Source organism: Heliangelus exortis, chromosome 13 (genome assembly GCF_036169615.1).
Source record: "Heliangelus exortis chromosome 13, bHelExo1.hap1, whole genome shotgun sequence".
Classification (NCBI taxonomy): Eukaryota; Metazoa; Chordata; class Aves; order Apodiformes; family Trochilidae; genus Heliangelus; species Heliangelus exortis.
The window spans coordinates 12,370,545-12,391,171 of NC_092434.1; the positions used below are offsets into that span (position 1 = coordinate 12,370,545).

Below are 20,627 nucleotides of genomic sequence, written 5' to 3' on the forward strand. Positions count from 1 at the left end.
GTCATGCAGGTTACAATTAATTCCATTGTAACTTCCTACCTTTTGATAACTCTAAGAGTGTGCAAGAGTGCTGGGCTTTAAACAGGTGTCTAATTTATGGCTATTATTTATACAGGGAGTTAATTTTGAAACCACACAGGTGGAGATATGTCAGAGTTCTCTCAACATCTTGTGCTTCTTGGTGGTAATTTTGGTGAGGGATCAACAACCCACAATGATACAAGCACGTGTTAATTCTTAAGAATATCTGTATTACCCTTGTCTTTATTTCTAAAGCATTTGTCTCCCTCTGGTGTTTGTTTTTCCCACTTGAACTATGCTTCTACACCAGGAACTGATAAAAAGCAATTTCAAAATAATCACTGTGAAGATGAAGTGGTAAGTTCTGTTAAACGGGACAGTAGATTGAAAATAGCATTTATGAAATAGAAAAGCACAGTTTATGTAAACAGATGAGCAAGGAGTGTGAGTTTTGAAATGGACAGGAGTCCTGTTTTTTCTACCTCCTCTCTACAAACTCATAAATCACTTCAGTTCTACTGGTGCCTGCAAGCATGAATGAAACCAAATGTGTTTTGGAAATCTGTATTGACTTTGTATCTTTCTTTTCTTTTACAGGTACCTATTATTAAACTTACAGATTCCTTCACTGAAGTAAAAGTTGATATAAGCTTTAATGTACAGAACGGGGTTAAAGCAGCCCAGCTCATCAAAGATTTTATCAAGGTTAGGCAACACTATAATAGAACTACAGAGCTGAATATTTGATCACTAAATTTGAATTTCTGATTTACTTTTCGGCTGCATCCTTATTAGAACTATGTTTGCACTCTTATTTTTTGCTTTCTGGTACTATTGCATGATACTGATAGATTTTAGCTTTATTGCCCTAGAAAGCATGACTATATATTAGAATTTACAAAGAAACAACAGAGAAGTTATAATAATACAATGGCTGATGAAAATGCACTAATGCCTATTTTAAATGTTTTGCTCTCTTGACTGTAGTTCCTTGAACTTAGAATTAGTAATAACCACACATTCCTGCAGAAAGATAATTTCCTGCAGAAATAATCTTGTTCTGGATTGAATATTGTTTCACCATATAAGTGCTAATTCAGTAGAAAAAGTTAAATATAGAAAATTATTGTTCAGGGATTCACTAATACCAGTATCATAGATACATAATAGTTATTTTGACTTAATATGTAAGCTTATTTCCTTACGATTAATGAGCTGTTGTATTTGAAGTTTCAAAGTATCATTACACGCTTTTCCTTTTCTTCCCATACCTTGCTGAGTGCATTGGACACTCATAGTAAATGTCTCATAAAAGCAGTAGAAAAATTTTCTTGGGTTTCCATGTTTTCTGGAGAGAAACTTCTCCCTTCTGGGAGGACCCTAAGTGCTTAGGTATTACTATTCTACTACTAACTGCTTTTGTTTTTTAACCAAACTAATGGACAGCAGGAGAATCAAAGTATTTCAGTGGCTGGACCAAAAAAAACTTATTCAGAAAACTATATAAATCTGAAGACAGCAAGCACTGTCAGTCAGAGGGGTTAGAAATCATTCACATCTGCTTTAATAATGTCACTGAATTGCAAGAAATTTCTAAATTTGGGGGGATGTTCAATTGCTGATGAGGTGAATGTATGGCCTTCAACTCCTTACTGTCCAGTTCCTTTATATATGTATGAAGTAGCTCAGTTTGCCCTTACTGTGTTTACTTCTTTTACCTGTAGAAGGCCATAGGATAAAGATTTCTACTTAGTTCAGTTTCAGTAGGATTATGTGAGTACTTCTCTATGTAGTCTCAACTGTGTAGTTACAGAAACTTTCTGCTTAAACTATGTGCTGGCCAGGCCTCTTGAGGGTGGTGTGGCCTTTCTTCTCTCAGCTTCTGTCTCAGAAGACAGAACTCAATTGCATTGGCTACCCCTGTGCTGAGCAGTTCTGTACTGTGTAGGTCCTTGCTGGCGAAAGACGATGCCCAGATTCCCTATTGTAAGACACCTACCTGGAGTTTGGTAGCCAGCTTCAATTTTTCCATCTTGAGCACTGTCACATTGCCTTGTGGTAGACAGTCAGTCCCTATTGGGGTTTCTGCCACAACACAAGGATTGTATTTCTGTCACAGTCTGCATATAAATTCATTTTTGGTAAGTCCATAAAGCCCTATATGCTTGCCCCAAATTGCCTATGCACTACTAAATGTCAAAAGAGTTCAGGGGTTTTTTTGCCTTTTTTTCTTGATGTTAAGAGCTTTTCTAGAGAGCCTGAAGGTCTTCATATTAAGAAAAAAGTTTGTGTTCTTAAAGAAAAAAGTGCTAGTGTGTTCCTTTTGGTCAGGTTGTTTGTAACCCTTTGAAGGGCTGCTTTTGCTGTGGGTCAGGGCTGTGAGTGAGCTGTGCCCCTGGGGAGAGGGCAGAAACTGTTTGTGGCAGCTGGGCTGGCACTGGGCAGGGGACTTGCTCCCTGGGATGCAACCTTGAGGTGATAGCAGGCAGGGCCAGCACCCAGTCTGGCCAGTGACTGGCAGCCAGGTCCCCAGTGAAGAGGCTGAGGATACCAGGCCAGTGGTGAGGGTCAGGATTAGGGTCAGGGTCAGCGTGCAGCAGCACAGCTCAGGCAGACACTGAGGGGAACAGCTGAGTTGAAAAACAGCTCTTGAATGGAGTGAAGAGAGTCCCAACAAGGCTTCCCACATGGCACTTTCCCACATGGCTGCTTTCTCAGCAGCCCCAGCTAAGGCCATGCAGCTCTGTCACCAGAGCTGGCCTTGAGCATGGGCATCAGAGCCCTGTGTGGCAGGAGAGATGGCACTGAGCCCTGTCACACAGCACCCAACAGCCATGCTGCCCTGGAGGGTCACTTAACTTGGAGAAAGCTCAATGTGTACTTGCCAAGAGACTTCATGAGTGTTCTTGAGGATTGCTCTACAAAACCCTTGCAGGGCATTCTTTTGGGTCTTATTTTGCCCCACGTAACTTTGAATACCCAACAGAAGTGGTGTTTTCACACTACCCATGGAAATGCCTATTTCTCCTTATCCAGTTTATTTAGGAAGTCTGAGACAGCTGAAACCAGTTGCAGTTTGCTGTTAAAAATCCTGTCTTTGCATTTTGGTATATACTGATAGTCAGCTTCAGCTTGTGACTGTAAATTCTTGATAGTTCAAAAGGTGTTGTTGGGACTTCTGGTTAAATAGGACTCCCAGTACTCACTGTAGGACTTGTGCAGAGAAGTTAGAAAAATTCTTCTTTCCCTTTAATATTTTGTAACCACAGATACCATGATCCATATCTCTTCTCTGACACTAAGGAAGTTTTTGGCTCTGTGTTGATAAAAAGGAGTGATATTACTGAGCCTCTTTTGCCCCCTCCCCTATGAGAGGGTGTACAGGGTGCAGGCATAGCCTCAGCTTCCACTTCTGTCCAAAGTGTCCATGTTCTCCAAACATGGGGTTTATGCACACCTGAAAGGGAGTCCATGTGGACAAAATATTGAAGGAGCAGTTACCCACAGGTAAGTATTTAGCTCCTTTAAAAACTTTATTTGGGTGTAGTCATTTAGAAGACCTGTTTTGAACTCTGGGCATCTGAAGTACTTGCAGGACTGAAGTCTCAGTCTGCTTTGGGATACCTCCTTGATTGTAGCAGGAAGGTTTGTTACAGATGTGGATATCCCCACAGTTCTTCCTTTGCTTTCCTTTTCACTTCTATGAGGAAAGCAAGTGCATTTATGTATTCAAAGAAATTCGTTCTGATTTTATGAGGTAGTATGTTTTTATCTAATGTTAATATCTGCAGGTGGAGTTGAGATAAAGTAACTGTCTTGATCACAGGTAGAGACCTTGGCTTCTTCCCTATTACTAAAAATAATAAATTGGAATTATAATTAGCTTTGAAGTTTAATATAACATTATAGTTATGCACTTGCTTAGCATCAGTTGTATACATTCATCACAGTATCCTAACACCTTTGTTTGTCTCTTTCAGAAATATCCTGTTTTACCCTATCTAGTTTTAGTATTGAAACAGTTCCTTTTGCAGAGGGACCTTAATGAAGTATTTACAGGTGGAATCGGTTCTTATAGTCTTTTTTTAATGGCTGTCAGTTTCCTTCAGGTAAGTTTAATGAAATCTATTGATGCCAGTGTGCAATAGAACATTGCATTAAGAAGTTTAATCAGTCCTTAAATTCAGTCATTTAAGCTCTCCTGCTGGTGGTTTTGCAACCCTTTTTTTACAAATAGACACGTGCCACGTGTCTTTTGTTCTTCTCCCATACTGGTACTTCTGGTATTAGAGATTTCTGGCATGGCTGCTGGTGGATCAGTACCAGGGACAAGTGTCATTTGTGGCAAAAGAGCTTGACTGCTGGATAACTTATTTGGAACAAGCTATATAGGTTAGTGTTAGATGCAGCTGTCCTTTATAATAGTTGTTTTCCAGGCCATACACCCTGCATGTGCTGTAACAAATGCACTGGAGTTTTGCTTGTTCCTCATAGATTTTTAAGCTGGTATCAGATTAGTGCATTTTACAGCCTTCTCTCAAATCTAAGAGAAAAAATACAAGAACTAAATCTATATTGTGCCTGGAGGAGAAAAATGGAAAAATATGAAGTAGCCAAGTTCTGGCTGTATCAGCTTCATTCTTTTTCTTGTACTAAATGTTGTTGTATATAATTGTGTGTGTGTATGTGTATGCCTGTGTTTTTCCAGACTGTGTTCACTTTTAAACCTGAGCTTCTAACTGGAGCTCAGTGTTTGCTGAAAGATATTGCCACTGCCTGCTGAGCACAAAGGAAATGGAGGCAAAAGGCAGATTGCTCTGAAAGAAACCAAAATCTCTTGCAACCCCTGTTTTTTCTTATGTTGCCTAGTAGCTTTTCCATTTGCCCCTGCAAAAAAAAGTTTTGTATGTTACAATTATGAACTGGTTTCATTCATAATGACTCAGGATGCATACTTAACGGAAGAAGGAAACTTTTACATAGCTGTGTGCATTAAAAGCCTTTATTTGTATTGCAAACCCAGGTTTGTGAAGTGTAAATACCTTTGCTTTTTTACAAGAACCCTGCCATTAGTGCTGGAAGTTTGCTTACTGAGTTGAAAGTTCAAGTGCAAAAATATAATACTCCCCAGCTGTATTTTGAAGAGTTAATTAGTTTTTAAAACTTTTGATAGCATCTTGTTTTAAAGATGCAAAATGGCTTTAATGAGGAAGAGTACTGTATTTAGACAGGTTTGCTTTATATATTATGTTTTGTTCTTGTTTATTATTGTATTTAGACGTATGCTGGAAAAAGAAAAGGCACTTAAGAGGACTGGAAACTTGAGGTGTTAAGAAAATGATTTCTTTTCTCTCTTCTTAATAGCTGCATCCCAGGGAAGATGCCTGTATGCCCAATGCCAACTATGGTGTTCTTTTAATAGAGTTTTTTGAATTATATGGACGTCACTTCAATTACCTGAAGACTGGAATCCGAATAAAGGATGGTGGCTCTTACGTTGCCAAGGATGAAGTGCAAAAAAGCATGCTGGATGGCTACAGACCATCAATGCTGTACATTGAAGATCCGTTGCAGCCAGGTATCCTAATGCACCAAGATTAAACATACTGACTGAGAAAAAAAGGGGAATGCTTAATCCAGAGGAATTAAAGCAAAGAATAGCATCGAGTGACCACCACAGACTGAACAGTGCTGCCTCATTCGTGCCTACGAACACAACGTGCACTCAGAACGCAATGATTTGCTTTAAGACATGTTCCTAGCAAAAGTTACCATGTTAAGCAGGAGCTGATCTGCAGTCAGGAGGCAGAGAGAATGTGCCAAGCAACCCTCACGTGCTCTGTGGCAGTGATAAAGCTGCAGCAGTGTGGGCCTGAGTGCAGGCCAGGTGTACCTGTGTGTGCATGTGGTCCCTTTCCAGCCTGTGCTTGTCTGTCTCCCAGTTGCACTCTGTACTGGGCATATATTCTTACACACCCTGTCCTGCCTGGGGGTAGTGGTTCCATTCTTTACAGCCTTTATGCTGATTGTTCACTTGAGTGGGTGGCTTTTGAAATGGTGAGGCAAGACCTGTTTATAACATTTCTGGTCTAGAAAAATGTCATCCAAGACAGTATTACTACTTTTAATATGTGCAATACAGGACTTTTGTTGTCATGTATTGCACTTTTACCCAGAAAATGGCCAATTTGGATTTCCACGTGTTTAAAAAAATCCATAGATCTTTGAAGCTCTTCCAAATGCTTCCCTAAACCCCATTCTACAAAAGATGATTTCAGTGAGTTGGGACTTAGGGGCAATTTTTAAAACACACTACTATATCCTGTCTGAAAGGAGGCAAGCATGGTTTCGAGATTATTTATTTATTAAATTATATTCTTATTTTAAGGTAATGATGTTGGGAGGAGTTCGTATGGTGCCATGCAAGTGAAGCAGGCTTTTGATTATGCCTATGTTGTTTTGAGCCATGCAGTTTCCCCAATAGCTAAATATTATCCCAACAACGAAACCGAAAGGTAAATTTTATGAGTCTACATCTCAGACTTTATTGCTTATATTTTGGTGTGTCTAAAAATTACTGGCGGTGACTGCTTTGGTTTTTTTCCTTGTTTGCAGTATATTAGGTAGAATAATTAGAGTAACACAAGAAGTGGCCACATACAGAGACTGGATATCAAAGCAGTGGGGAATACAGAGTAGGACAGAGTCTTCGTGTAATGGTGAGTCCTGACTATGCATGGCTAAGAGTGGGAAACTTCCTGTGGATTTTGAGCTTATAAATTTTGTTGTTACTTTTGCCCCATGTAAGGCAACAAATGCATCTTAATATGAATTTACTGTTTTGCTTGGTGGTGATGAATATTTTCTTGTATTCTCCTCATCCAGAAAATTTATATTTGTACGAGAGTAAAAGACAACACATATTTATTCTGCTGTGATTGATTTGGTCAGCAGAGAGTTCTGTAAGGAGTGTTGGCTCACATGAGGAGGCTTTTGAAAGGCTTCCAATCTAAATGGCATCTTTTGTTACTGTGGCACTTCCTTTGTCCTTTAAATGTGGACAAGGTTTTAAAAATAATCACTGGGAATGTTAGTTTAAATCTAAGTCATTATGTTCTGTTCTTTTATTTTTCATTTTCAAGTTTAACATACTGTGTGTGTGCAGAAGCATTTTAAACCAGGATTGACAAGATAATTGGAATAAATCTTTTAAATAGAAAAATCCTGAAATATCAGTCGCTACTCTCGTTATGAATAAATGGAGACACACAAGAAACATCCAGAGAACTTGCTGCAAATGTCCTCTAAAATAATCTTGTTTGCCTATCTTCTGACTTCACCAGCCAGTTGCACCCTCTTTAGGTGCTGGCTCAAAGTTTTCAAATTATTTTAATTCTCTAAATTATTTTTAGAGTGTGAGCTGCTGGAATTCTTCTGTTGTTGGGGATTCATCAGAGATGACGACACAACTACTCAGTCTTAAGGCTGGCTTGGGTTTTTGTGTATTTGTTTTTAAAGCTTTTGCTAGTGATTTCCTCTGCAGACCCTTGTGGCACAGGTGTGGCATTTAAAAAAAAAAAAAAATCACAACATCTTTTAGCAGTTAATGTGTGGTGATGCCTCTGTTTTGTTTTCAATAGGTAATGGAGTAACCTTGATAGTAGATACTCAGCAGCTAGACAAATGCAACAATAATCTAGCTGAAGAGAATGAAGCACTGGGAAAACCTAGAAATAAAACTTCAGAAACACTTAGTAAACATTCTTCAAATTCTTCATCAGGTCCTTTATCATCGTCATCATCTACACTGTCCAGCTCTAGTGATGTAGTAAGTACTGAATGTTTTCTGATTTGGGTTTTTTTTCTGTCTTCTGGGGGTTTTATCCTGATTTGTATTGCCACAGAACACGTTTGGAAAGTTCAGAATCCTCGTTAGTTAATTCATCCAGAATCCTAACTTGCATAAGATGTTACCTCTTATGCAATTTCTACACATGTAAGTTACAGTGTGCTTTTTAACACAACACATAGCAAGTGAATACAATAAAGAAACAGTTACATAGCCCTTTTTTCTCTGGGAAAACTATTTTTAAAAAAAAGTCTCAAAAAAGCACACCATGAACAACCTATTTTAAATTGTAATTCTATTTAAAATGTAAAGGGCAGATCCTCAAAACAGAATCATGCATCAATACATTTTCAAATCTGTCTGTTTTATTCAGAGAGAATTATGAATTGAAAGGATTTTAAATAAATACCTTTTAACTAAGTCTCCACCACTAGCTTTATTTTTAAGGGAAAACTCACTTGTAGAAAAACAAACTCACCTGTTAGAAAAACTAACACTTTACATTTTCCTGAAGGATTCTGATGGAACACCTTGCAAAACCTCTAAACAATTGAGTTGCCGTCAGTCTACCACAAACAGAGTGGGGTCACAAGAAGTGTCACTGGAATCCTCCCAGTCAAGTGGGAAAACACAAAATAGCCAAACAACCAATACATCCAGCAACACGAACAAATCTCAGGTTTGTGAAATATTTGGAAACAACAACTGTGTAGGTTATTTTAATATTGCACATGCTCTGTGTAGGAGTATCTTGTTCTGGAAAAGAAACACTATTTTTCATCTCCCTTTTACCCCACAAAAAATCTCTGAGCACTGATTGTCTCTGAAGTAATCTGGTTCTGTGTTTAGTTTACACAGAGGAGTTTGCAACAGTGGCTTTCTCAGCCTCAAAACAGGTTAAATTTGGTTGAATTTGTCTTGGAAATCTAGTTCTGCCAGAATTATGCAGTTAGGTTGCACACATTTCCTTTTTGCAAAAAGCAGTCCAGTCTGCAAAATTTCAGAATTAATGAGATGTGCCTACACTTAGTGAAAAACAGCTATCAAAAACCTATGTTTAAAACTATGACTGGCTGTTGATAACTTGATACTTGTTGAACTGTCTTTCATTAAGGGAGATGAAGATTTCTTGCTGATGCATGACATTCCCTCTCATTTCCCTCTAAAGAAAAACATCTTTATGATGAGACCTACCAGAGCTTATTCATTTAGGAGATTTCCCAGGTTGAGAAATGTTTCAATGACAACTCAGTAACCTGGAAATATTACAAGCTTCTCTATGCAATATACTTTGGAGAGGCACAGTTTGAATTTTTGTACTTCTTCAAAATTCAGGACTTCTGTAATGTATGAAAAGTACTCTGTAATCTTCTGCAATATCATTCCTGAAAAGTAATTCTGAAGACTTGCTACCTTCTACTTGCTGGTCATCTATGTTCAGGTAGTAAGGAGGCAGTTTACAAGCTTGGCCTTGGATATATACCAGCACAATAAATACCTTGGATATGTGTGTGGTGTTCTGCAGAGCTAATTGTGGTGCTGGTATGTGGGTAGGCACAATCTGAGATACTCTACATCTGTAGCAGGATGTGGTATAAAATTTGTCCTCGTCTCAAACATATTTTTGATGGTTGCAAATTGGGAGTGATGGAACAATTGTATCCTTCTCAAAACTGAAAATGCTCTGCTTTTAACTCTTGATTTACCTGGGTTTGGGTCTAGAGAGCGACATTTGTTTGCAATTATTCAAATGAAAGATTCATGGTATTGTCCTGCTGCCTAAGCAGTGGCTTAGCTTCTTTAGCCAGATCTGCTTTTTCAAGTGCAACACTTCCATGAGCTAATGTTTTCATTATCCAGAAATAGAGTTGTGTTGCCACTCTTTTTTTCTTTTTAGCACTCTTTTACCACATTCTCTTTTCTTTTTACAGCATGGATCTGCACGGTTATTTCGTTCTTCTAACAAAGGCTTCCAAGGTCCAACAAACTCAAGCCACGGTACCTCAGTCACAAACAAACAGCATCAGGGCAGCAAATCACACCATCAGTTCTTCCACGGCAAAAAGAGGAAACACAAGAGGGATGCAGCCCTCTCAGACCTTTGTAGATAGTTGCCTATTTTATGACTGTTCTTCTGTGTGCAATGATCTCATGCTACAGGATAGTTTGATAGTGACTCCTTGGATCTCTTCCAGAGCTTCAGACTGTTCAGACATTGATTAGCAACTGCATTTTTTTTCCCAGCTCGCCACGGAACGGATCATGAAGATTGATCACTGCAAAAAAATTTAAAAAAAAAATAAAAAAAAAAAGGAAAAAAAAAGGAAAAAAAAAGAAAAAAAAAAAAGAAAAAAAAGAAAAAATTTTAAAAATATTTTTTTTTTAGGGAAAAAAAGAGGAAAAAGGCTGCTCATTCAATAAGTCATACGCTGCAACAGGGTCATATAGGATATAAAAGCTTGAATGTAAAATAAATGTATTTCCCATCAGCTCATGCTGACCTGTAGAGGTAGTACTCAGTGTGTCTAGGGGGTGGTAACAAAGAAGTAAAAAAACAAAAAAATAGGAAAAAATAAAAAGCAAAAAATTGTATTTTGAGGGAAACCCAGCCTTTTAAGGTAAAAGTAATTTGTGCATGATTTTTTAATTATTTTTGCATATACTTACCATTTTATTGTGTATATATAGATGACCATATAGGAAAACTGACATTTGTAATAGTGGATTTGTTAATACTTTTTACATAACATTACTGTTTAAACTGTAAACAAATTTTTCTCAGGATTAGTTTGGAAAATAATCTGAATTGTCATCTTAACATCCATATAAAAAGTCATAACTAGTTATACTGCTCAGAATTTCTGTTCTTGGCATTTAAAAGATTTAATAGAACATTTTATCTGCAATAGCTGTTCCTCTGAACGAAAGGTTTATGGTGGCAGATGAAGTTTTTCATTTGTGTAAAGTGTACGTGTACTTTGTGTAGACCCTGAGCTTGTCATCTCAGAGAAGTAACCTTCACCTTGTTTTCTAGAGTGCCATCATTTCAGGCAGTAGGGTTTTATAGTTGAATCCTTCTTTCCCTCCCCTTAGTGGTCTCTCCCCAATTGTTTTGTTTTTTTTTAAGGAAATATAAAGCCACTTGAGATTTTTCGTTTGGTTGTTGGTGGTGATTTTCTTCTTCAGTTTTTAAAAAACAAAAGCAAAAATGAAACTCAGTTTGTTACAGACCTTTGCATTCCTGGGCTGCGTTAATCCCATGCCTCTTTATTTGTGCCTTCCCTCCCCCTTCCAGGTCTGGGTTTTTTTGTCTTTTATATTTTTGCTAACTCCTGTAGGAGATAACTGTTGAAGCTTTAAGTAAATTTTACAATCAAAGTATTTTTTTCTCACTCCCCTATTAGGCATTTTTATATTTACACTTAGTTATTTTGAAAAAAGAAAAAAACCCAAACAACTTCAAATAATGAATTATATTTTGTATTGCCTTAAAGACCCAAACCTTTCATATCTCATACCATTTCTTCATTGACCTAGTTATCATTTTATTTAAACTCTGCACTTGTCAGGTTCAGTCACATTAGGTTGCAGAAATTTTGATGCCATGAATAGGAATTAAATGTGTTAATTACTTATGGGCATAACTTGGAACAGGAGTTGGGACACTTCAGTGGTAGAAAGTGGCATTTACTTTCACTGATTTCTTCAAAGTGGAAAATCTGTATTTGACTCGTGGCTGTATTTAATGCAGCTGTTGTGGAGATGATGCTTTTATAAAAAGTACTGTTAACTTTTTGAAACTTTTTTTTTGTGTACATTTACAGAATACTACAGACCAACCTGACCTTTAAAGATCATTGCACTCATTAGTGCCCGTTAAAGTAAAATAATGCTAAAATAAGACCTGAACTAATATCATCACTTAAATTAACAAACATTTTCAATGTGTTAAAGTGTTTTACTTCAAAACGGAAAATATATATATATTCCAAAAATATGGACAGTCATAAAATTTACTCAAACACTAAGCTTAAGTGATGTTAATTTGACAATGTTGTTTTTTTAGGTTCATATTTTAATTTGATCAGATAATTTATCAACAAGGTGTTGAGCTTTTGTTCCTAGAAACTAGTAAAGTTGTACCACATTATGCATAATCACAGTATTTATTTTGTTTTAGATTATTGTGAATGTGTAGACTTACGTTCACCGCTTAGGGAACAATTATTTATAAATTATATTAATCCAGTATTGTTAGCTGCTATTAGCAAAACTGTTCCAAAACTTAGTACTAGCAAAGATCTGTATCGCATTTACCACACTGAAGTGTTTTTAAAAGAATCACCCTCATCTTTGAAAGCAAATGTACTCTTAGGGTGCAGATATTAGTGTTCCAATAAGCATGTGATAATTTTAAGGTGGTGGTAGCGGGAAGATAATCTTGATTCCATTGGGAATCTTAGGTTTGCCTCAATTTATGGTTTTCATAAATTTAATGGAAAATAGCTTTTCCTGGACTGCTCAAGTTTCTTTTTGGTAAACAGTATCTTTCTAAAAGAAAAAAAGAAAAAAAAAAAAAAAAGGCAAAAAAAAAAAAAAGCATGAAGGAAAAATTGAGGTGTTTTACATTGCCTCAAATGACCAGCATTGTATTCATAAAATACTGTATATCTTGCAAATCTTTATTTAAACAGAACAGTTGAACTGTTCGTTTTTCAATCTGAAGTAAAATACTTTCAAGACCTTTTAGTTTGCCTGCTCATTTGTCTTGTACATTTCATCTCTGTATTTGACTCAAGTCTAATTCCTTTTTGAGTTTCAATACTTTTGTGAAGATTTTGTGAATATATGAAAAATAAATGTTTAATCTAACTACTGCAGTTTATCACCATTCTTGACACTTACCCTGTTTTTCCCTTCACAGTGCTGTGGAAAGAGCAGGGTACTCAAGGCACTTTGTGATGTTTTTGTAGTATCTGTTTGCTTCCCCAGCTGAATGCTGGGCCCCTCTGCCTGGGATTTGGAAGTTTCTTTGTTCAAGTGGCCTTTGTCTGCCATGTTTCTTCCAGGAGAGCTGAAGAAGAGCTTCAGCCTATGTTCCTGAGAATAACTGGGAGAATACACACATACAAAGGCTTCTTAATGTATTATTTTTCTCTAATTTTCCTCAGCCCTGTACATAGGAAACTTGTGCAAAGATCCATTTTCTTTGCCTCGGAACTTGGGTTGGGGTATTGTACCAGTTGCAGAGTGGCAGCTGTTTAGAGGAGGGTGGTGTGGAAATATGCAAAAGTTACTTTGAGTTACCTTCAGCCAGAAACAGGGTTTCCTGCAGTTCCTGAAGCCTGGTTGGTATTACTGAAGTGTGTTCTTAATTATGGTTATTTTTCTTCCTTGCATAACTCAGCAGGGAGATGGGCACATACTGCAAGTTCTTGTAGTCCTGCTGCTGGTAGTCTTCAACAGCCCATCTGAAATACAGAAATAAGTATTTCTGTATATTTGTGCTTGACGTTAGATTGATTTGTTAAGTGGTTTTTTACTTAAAGAGCAGCTCAAAATGGTGTTTATAGTTAAAAGCTGTGCATTTATTTATTTATTAATTGTCAGTCTTTTTACCTTGTAGCAGAAAAGAAGCTGAAATGTAAGTAAATCTTCCTGTTTAGAGATACGATGTGATTCTGTTTGCTGACCTCCATGTTCTGAGCAGCTTCCCCAGAATTTACAGTTCAGGTTTTTAAAGTTTTTTTTAATAAACTTGTTTTTCTAGAACTTTAGAAAATAAGTAATAATGCGATGGCAACTTTTCAATGGTAACTTTTTTTCCAATGGTAACTTTTTTAATGCATTTTCCCATTTTAGATCTGGAGTCATCATGAGTGCATCCTAAATATAACGTGAGCAACTGATTACAGCATAGTCTCATCTTGAAAATTTGTTGTAAATAAAAGTAGCCAGTTACTTGGTGTCTTAATGATGGTTAAAACTCATGATAGATGTTAAAACTGAATGTGTAATTCCAACTTTATTTACTGAAGAGTAAAAGCTGTAGGAGATGACAAAGTATGTAATTACTCAAGAAGGGAGTATATTTGTCTATAATATATTCAAGCTGTAACAAAAATACATGTAATTATTCCAGCTGCTGTCAAAGAGCAAGAAGTAAGTAGTGTTTAGCTGACTCCTAAAACTTTATTCTTTTGCTTAATAATACAAAGTCATTTTCTAAGAATCAAGTTTACCATGTCTTAAAATATCTAACAGAAGTGTCATGCCTTTCTGGACACCTTGGCCATGCAGTTTAGTAGGCCCCTCTTTTGGCAGTACCTAGCTTAAAAATTGCCTGTTCCCATTTGCTCCTACCTGTAACAGTTCAACCAGTAGTGAACTTGGATATGTATGAAAAAAAAGAAAAGGAACACTAAGTTGCTGTAAATTAACTGGTAAGAGCTGATGGGGTCCCAAAAATCACTTTTGTACACAAGGAAGGGAAGACAAATCTTGGAGATCCCCCACTTAAAAGCCATTTGGAGGAATGCCATCTTTCTGCCTGCAGAGGTGTGAACGCTGGCATACTGCAAGTCTTCTGGTGAGTCAGTTTGTTCCTTCTTGATGGATACTGAGTGACCTGAGCTCTCTGTCACAGTATTTTGAAGGTTGCACAAATACGCAGCAGGTTTTAAGTAGCTGCAAAGGTGTTTTACATCAGTTAGACTGATACTGGTATGGCTTGGTTCTGCTCTGTCCTGCTATGAGTCCTTCAAAGGATGTTGTCTTAATCCTTGATGACCCTTCATATTTTAAAAACTGCCCAATTGGATCTCCTAATCCTTTTTTAACTCCGAGTCCACAGTGAAGCAGAAGAGGATGGAGATCGATAGTGCTTTAAAAATAGTATTTCCTGGTGCTATGGTTGCTTTTAAAAGACAAAACCCCACAAATCTCATTAATTGACCAAGCCAAATTAGGAATATGTGCCCCTAGCCCCTTATACATCCATGTTTGAAGCAAATTTCTGTGCAAATCACTTCACAGTCTTGTAGTTGGATGCTACACTGCTGTACTTTTTTTCTTTTTTTTAATCCTGTGTAATGAAATCCTAATTTCCTGTAGTACAAAACACCTGAAGAAGAAATGACTTGATTGTATGTGAGAGCTGGCTTATAAAGAATGCATTTGTGTGATGGTGGAGGAAGTCTGAGGAACCATGGGTGCAGATTTGGTGAGTGTTTTGCTTGTATAAAACAAAAAGAAATGCTGTTGTTCAGGTATATAAAGTTACTTCTGCTTATATAAGAAGTAGTGTTTGACTCTTGGGCTGAAAGATTGTTAAGCAATCAAATGCTTCTGAATAGCCATTAGAGAAAGGAATCTGGGCTCGCAGCTGCTTTTTCCCAGGTCTAAAGTTCATTTACTGTACCAGCTTTGGTGACAGTGAAATCTGAAGATAAACCTGGTTCAAATTGCTTGTTTATGCTTCCTGACAGTGTAACACAACACCTGATCTCAAAACAAAACCAAAACAAATTCACCTTGCTGGTGTGTATACAACAGATTGTTGCACCAGGAGTATGAAGAAATATTTTTCTTACAACAGTAACATTATGTGGTTTAGGTGAAGTAGGCATTGATGGTTGCTGTTTGCATTTCCCTCCTTCTGTGGCCTATTTCCAAACAATGCTATTGTTCATTCTTACAATAAGTAGGGGACTGATTAAGGCTGGGTTGTTATTTTTCGGTTTGAGGTTTGGGATTTTTTTTTCCCTCTTCACTATAGTGGATCTTGAATCAAACTCATTTGTAATGAGTTTGTAATGAGTGCCTGGTAATCAGTAACTATGAGAAGATCATTCTCACTCAGAAAAATCAATGGCTAACCAAACAGCAGGTGGAAAAGGTTTCATGTTGTCTTCCTTCAATGCTAGCTTGTTTACTTTTTTGTGTCTAAATTTTAGTGCAAAGGAGGACTAACTTGCAATGTAATCTTTTCTATAAGATTTTTATGCATCTCAAAGCATATCTCACTGAATCTGTGTTTTGATATCAACTGTTATCCATCAAGAGAGCGTAATAAAGCAGTCTGCTGAAAACTTCAAGTGTCTCAGACTGGAGTGTGTGCCATCTAGTGAACTGATTTTGTGCACTGTCTGGGGAACGTTTTGAACTAGAATAAGTAGTTTTATAATGAAATTGTATGCAGAAACTAGCACCTTCAGGTAGCAGTAACTTACTGCCTGCACTTAGGTATCCTGAATCCCTAAGGATAATCAGGATAATCTTTATTCCTAATCCTATTCCTCTAAGACTATAGCTGAGAAAACTGAATTTTGTTGCCTAAGAAAAATATAAACAGTATTAATAGGGTCAAAAGCCAAAGACTGGTGAGAGTGGTACCTGCTACTAGAAAGCAGAACTGGTGCAGTGTGTTGCCCTGGCACTCCAGCTAAGCAGACAGGCAACCTCTGCCTCCTCCAGCAAATTGGGCCAGGGACCACCATGGCCAGCCCTTGCTGACCTGGACCTGCTCTCCTACACAGTGTTTTATATAAATACAGTTAATAACTAAGTATTTCTAAATTCTTCAGAACAAGGTCACATGAATGTCTATCAAAACCAGAACAAACTTCTCAGAGAGTATAGGCAAATACAGAAGCTGGGAATCTGGAAGCTGAAGCATTAACATAAAAGGGAAGGAATTCAAGTTTTGCTGCTACAGAGAGTGCTGGTCTGGTAACTTTACCATGCATGGAGTGTCTGATTTTTAAAAAACAAACAAACCAACCCCTAAATCTTCAAATGGCATTGCTGCACTTTATTTCTGTTGAATAAAGTAGTATTTTAGATTATAGTGATGACTTTAGAGGAGTGTTTTTGTAGTAAAAGCAATAGAAAACACTAATAAGTCATAAAATAATGCTAGTTCTTTAGTTTCTGTAATCTGTACTTTTATGTTTCTAGTTATCAACATTTAGACCTAAAAATCTGTCCACAAAAAACCAGTAGCTGTGAGCTGTAATTGCAGTATTTGTACATTTGGGAGAGTCTGAATGTTCTGGTGCTGCTTAGTAAGGGAAAGCTACGATCAATAATTGTGATGAGCTGGTGCAGTGCTATAAGAACATAAATTAGAACAGATATTTACTTTTCTGATGTCATTTTTAGCAAGTTATAAATTCTAATTTCATTTGTGTTTTCATCTTTGTTTCAATTTTTAAACCCTTTTTCTGCCTTTGTGCCTCATCTCTTCATAGCTGTTCTGTATCCTAGCTGACTGCTGTCATCAGTTAAGGCCTCATTTTATGAGCTGTATGGATCACTGATAAAAAGAAGTATCCATTTTTGATACAGTCATGTTAGAATCCAGGTAAGTTTTTCCCCTGCTGAGCAGTCTATCTACGGGGCAAAATTATAACAATACCAGTCCAAACCACCAACATGTGGACATGCTAAAGCACTTGGCAAGCCTTACCCTGAAATCAATCACTTCCCAGCTGAATTCTCTTAATGATGCATTGTAATAGTGGAGATACAGTCTGAATACAATTTTAATGTTACTATATCAATACAATTCTTAGATTTTATTGCAAAGGGGGGATAGCTTTGGTGCTGCAAGTTTGAGGTTACTCATTTGCCTTACTCTGAGAATTACCACTAAGAGCCTTGTTCTGTTGAATTTAAGGGGAGTTTTCCTCCTGATTTCAATGAGATCAAACGTATCCTGGTTTTTTATCTATTTTTCTTTCCAGTCTTTTGATTTTTCAAGCTTCAAATACTATGAACTTTTTTAGACAAAAGCAAATGCACATACATCTTTAGAGTGATTAGAATTGATTAGAATTTTACAATTTGTTTAGTTCTAGAGTTTGCTTAGAAGACAACAATTATATGCAGCCAAAGTGTCAGAAACTGTGTCAGCCAGCAGAGCAACTGTGCACAGGTTGTGGCTTCCTGGAGTGGGATGGGTGAAGAGAGAAGGTGGTGCTAGAGACCCTGCTCCAGCTTCTGGTGAGTGGGGAAGGACTTCCAGTATCACAGACCTCTCCAAGGTTGGGGTTCCAGGAATGAGACCATGTTGATATTCAAAAGCTGGATTAACCAGTTGTCCAATGTTTGACCCACTGAGTTGAGACAGACTCTTTCCTCCCCCCATATTTAATAGTGTCATGGTGTTTGGTGGTGCCAGGATGTTTTTTGGTTTAAGTCTTGTGTGCAATTACATGACACCATCTATCACAGCTGCAGCAAAATGCTGTGGTTTCAACATATTAAGAAACTAAAATATTTCCCATCTTTAGTCCCTCTCAGTTTTGGGATAATAATTAAAATGGTTTGTTGGAAAATACCAGCTACCTCAAGGAAAATATAGTCCACTTCCCAGCATAGAGGAGAATGGAGGGCTCTGTTCTTGCTCTGTATTGTCTCTTTTAAAATGACCATTACATTCTAAATAAACTAATATTCTAGAAGTCAGCTACTTTTTTAAGCCTAAATACAAAAGGTTAGATCCTCAAGTAATATGAATAATTTTTACTCCATTGGCTTTGATATGATAGGGTTGTGTTGATTAAACCAGATGAAGTTTGTCTGCACAGTTTTAAAATTACTTTGTAACAGATTCTGTTCTAGAGTTTTATTCCTACTTATGTAAGTGTTTTTCCCTATTAATATACATGGTCCATTTGTTTCTTACTGATTTTTTCAAAGTGTTTTTCTTAACTTTCCAATATGACCTCCTGGCTACTAACTCAAAGATATTGGAAGTGCAAATTGAAAACAGTTAGCTGAATAGTTTCATAATTCACTGTGAAAATAAAATGATCTGTTCTTCTCTGTGTTCTTTAAATCAATAATATCTTCCATTTTGTTATAAATGCCACCTGCAGTCTTACAGTATCTTACAGAGAAATGGCTCTCCTTTATTTTCTTCCCTTGCATAACTTACCAATTAATGAAAAGAAAGTGACCCATCAATAAGACCATCATAACAGTTTTCTAGGAAGTCACAGACCAGATCTTCTGTCACTTGATGTTGTTGATAGTAGATTTCTAGGAGAAAATGTTCCATTTTAATACAGGTCAACTTGAGTACACATTTTAAAAGAAGTGAAAACTGTAGCCTTTAGTGCAGTCCAAGTCACACCTCCAAGTACAGGTAAAAGGCTTAAGCAATTAACCAGGCACTGATTTTTCAAGGCAAATACGTGTTCTTGCTCTGGGAAAAGAATTTTGAGCATGAGAAGGAGAGGGAGGGGTTTTCTGGGTTTTTTTTTTTTTTTTTTTGATCCTTAATCCAAGAAGTCAAACAAAACTTCTGAGCCCAGGCTCTGGAGCAGCAGGCAGTGGGACTTCTTAAGTCCTTCAGCTCGTCTAGAATACCACATGTTAGCTTCTCAGTCACATACTTTATTGGATGGTTTCTTCTATGAAGAAGAAGTTTCTGATTTCTATAAATTCACAGTGTTTTGAGTTTGTGCTGGGCTTGAAGTTTCTTTTGGAGAAATTACTGTTGTAGAATTAAGTCCCACTGATTTTCGCTGTATTGGGAATGCAAGGAAAGATGATCATGGTTCCAAGTCAGTTGGACTGTTGGACATCTTTTAAAAAAGTAACAATTAGGATAAGAGACCTGAATAGCTTTTAATTGCCCTAAAGAAACATGTGTGACATTTAAAGCTTTATCTACAGAAAAGCAGCAAATGATTCCCAGAAGTTGATTTAATCGATGCAAGGCACTGCAAATACAAAATACTTAACAGCAGTGAAACTGTCTTCTCTCTAGCCTGGCTGATGCAGCAAATACCTCTGCATTTAACAGCATAAACTTAAGGATCTTCAGCAATTGGCTCCAATATTGTCCTCTAAATGAGGGTGATAGCAATGTAGCAGCTCAAAATAATTTCTCATCACATCCTTCCTCAGCATATACTGCCTAGCACTTTGGGATTGTTCTATTATTAGATGTCTTTGAACTTACAAATTTACAGGAAATAGCAAATAATTTACTTAATTGTCTCATTCTCTAAATTGAACAGTGGCCACAGGGAGTCTTGTGTGCATATGCACATTGGCAACTGTTTTATTAAATTCTTGCTAATGTAATGTTCATAGCGACAGATTTCACTTCCAGCTTTCTGAAACAGAATGATGAAACTAGCAAAGAAAAGCAGAAGTTAATGTCATTTTGGTCACTGTTTCTGGATATTTGAGGAACTGCAAAAAGGCAGCATGATAAAGCATGCTTTCCTAAATGTTACCTGCTATGCTATTGTAGGATGTCAAAGGAATATTTATGAGGAGTGAATATGTTTAGAATATGTTTACCTGCCAATTTTAAAAGTACTGCTTAATATACTTTGCTACTTAAGATTATATTATGTTTAACCCACAAAATAGTTATGGAATATTAGTTTTCAAATTATTCCTAAGGATCTAAAAGAACATGTTGAGCTTATAACCACATTTCTGATTTGCTTTTTTCACATATTTATTTGGTCAGGAACCATCCTCTTGAGTCCTGTCTGACTCATTTATGGGAGCAACTGAAAATCTGAATGTTGAAACATTTTCCGAATAAAATGATTCAGAAGTAACTTGCTGAGACCAATTGCTGCTACCCCCTTTACTCCTGTGAATAGTACAAGCATGTATGTACTGAACACAGATTCCACACACTAAGAGGAAGATGTAACCCCCCCACATGAGAATAATTCTTGATGATTACTATGTTTTTCTATTTCCGCTTCTTTTAAAAATAGTC

The 20,627-nt window shown here is 37.0% G+C and overlaps 1 protein-coding gene and 1 long non-coding RNA gene across 3 annotated transcripts in view; one reads left to right on the top strand and one right to left on the bottom strand.

Moving 5' to 3' along the window:
- Window positions 1-12,742, top strand: part of TENT4B (terminal nucleotidyltransferase 4B) — a 41,881-nt gene extending 29,139 nt beyond the window's left edge. The window contains exons 5-12 of one of the 2 annotated variants that reach the window (XM_071756869.1): window positions 619-726; window positions 4,002-4,130; window positions 5,386-5,599; window positions 6,410-6,536; window positions 6,637-6,740; window positions 7,803-7,849; window positions 8,385-8,549; window positions 9,802-12,742. In XM_071756869.1, coding sequence (XP_071612970.1) covers window positions 619-726; window positions 4,002-4,130; window positions 5,386-5,599; window positions 6,410-6,536; window positions 6,637-6,740; window positions 7,803-7,849; window positions 8,385-8,549; window positions 9,802-9,981 — 1,074 coding nt within the window. In that variant the 3' untranslated portion in view covers window positions 9,982-12,742. Of the gene's footprint in view, window positions 1-618; window positions 727-4,001; window positions 4,131-5,385; window positions 5,600-6,409; window positions 6,537-6,636; window positions 6,741-7,661; window positions 7,850-8,384; window positions 8,550-9,801 lie in introns of both variants that reach the window. The other variant, XM_071756868.1, reaches the window with a different exon arrangement.
- On the bottom strand, window positions 9,783-19,225 carry LOC139802091 (uncharacterized). The gene is made up of 4 exons (XR_011728498.1): window positions 18,813-19,225; window positions 13,178-13,341; window positions 12,776-12,980; window positions 9,783-10,146 (listed from the first exon to the last, which is right to left on the bottom strand). It is a non-coding gene; the product is annotated as an uncharacterized lncRNA (long non-coding RNA).
- Between the last annotated feature and the right edge of the window lie 1,402 nt (window positions 19,226-20,627).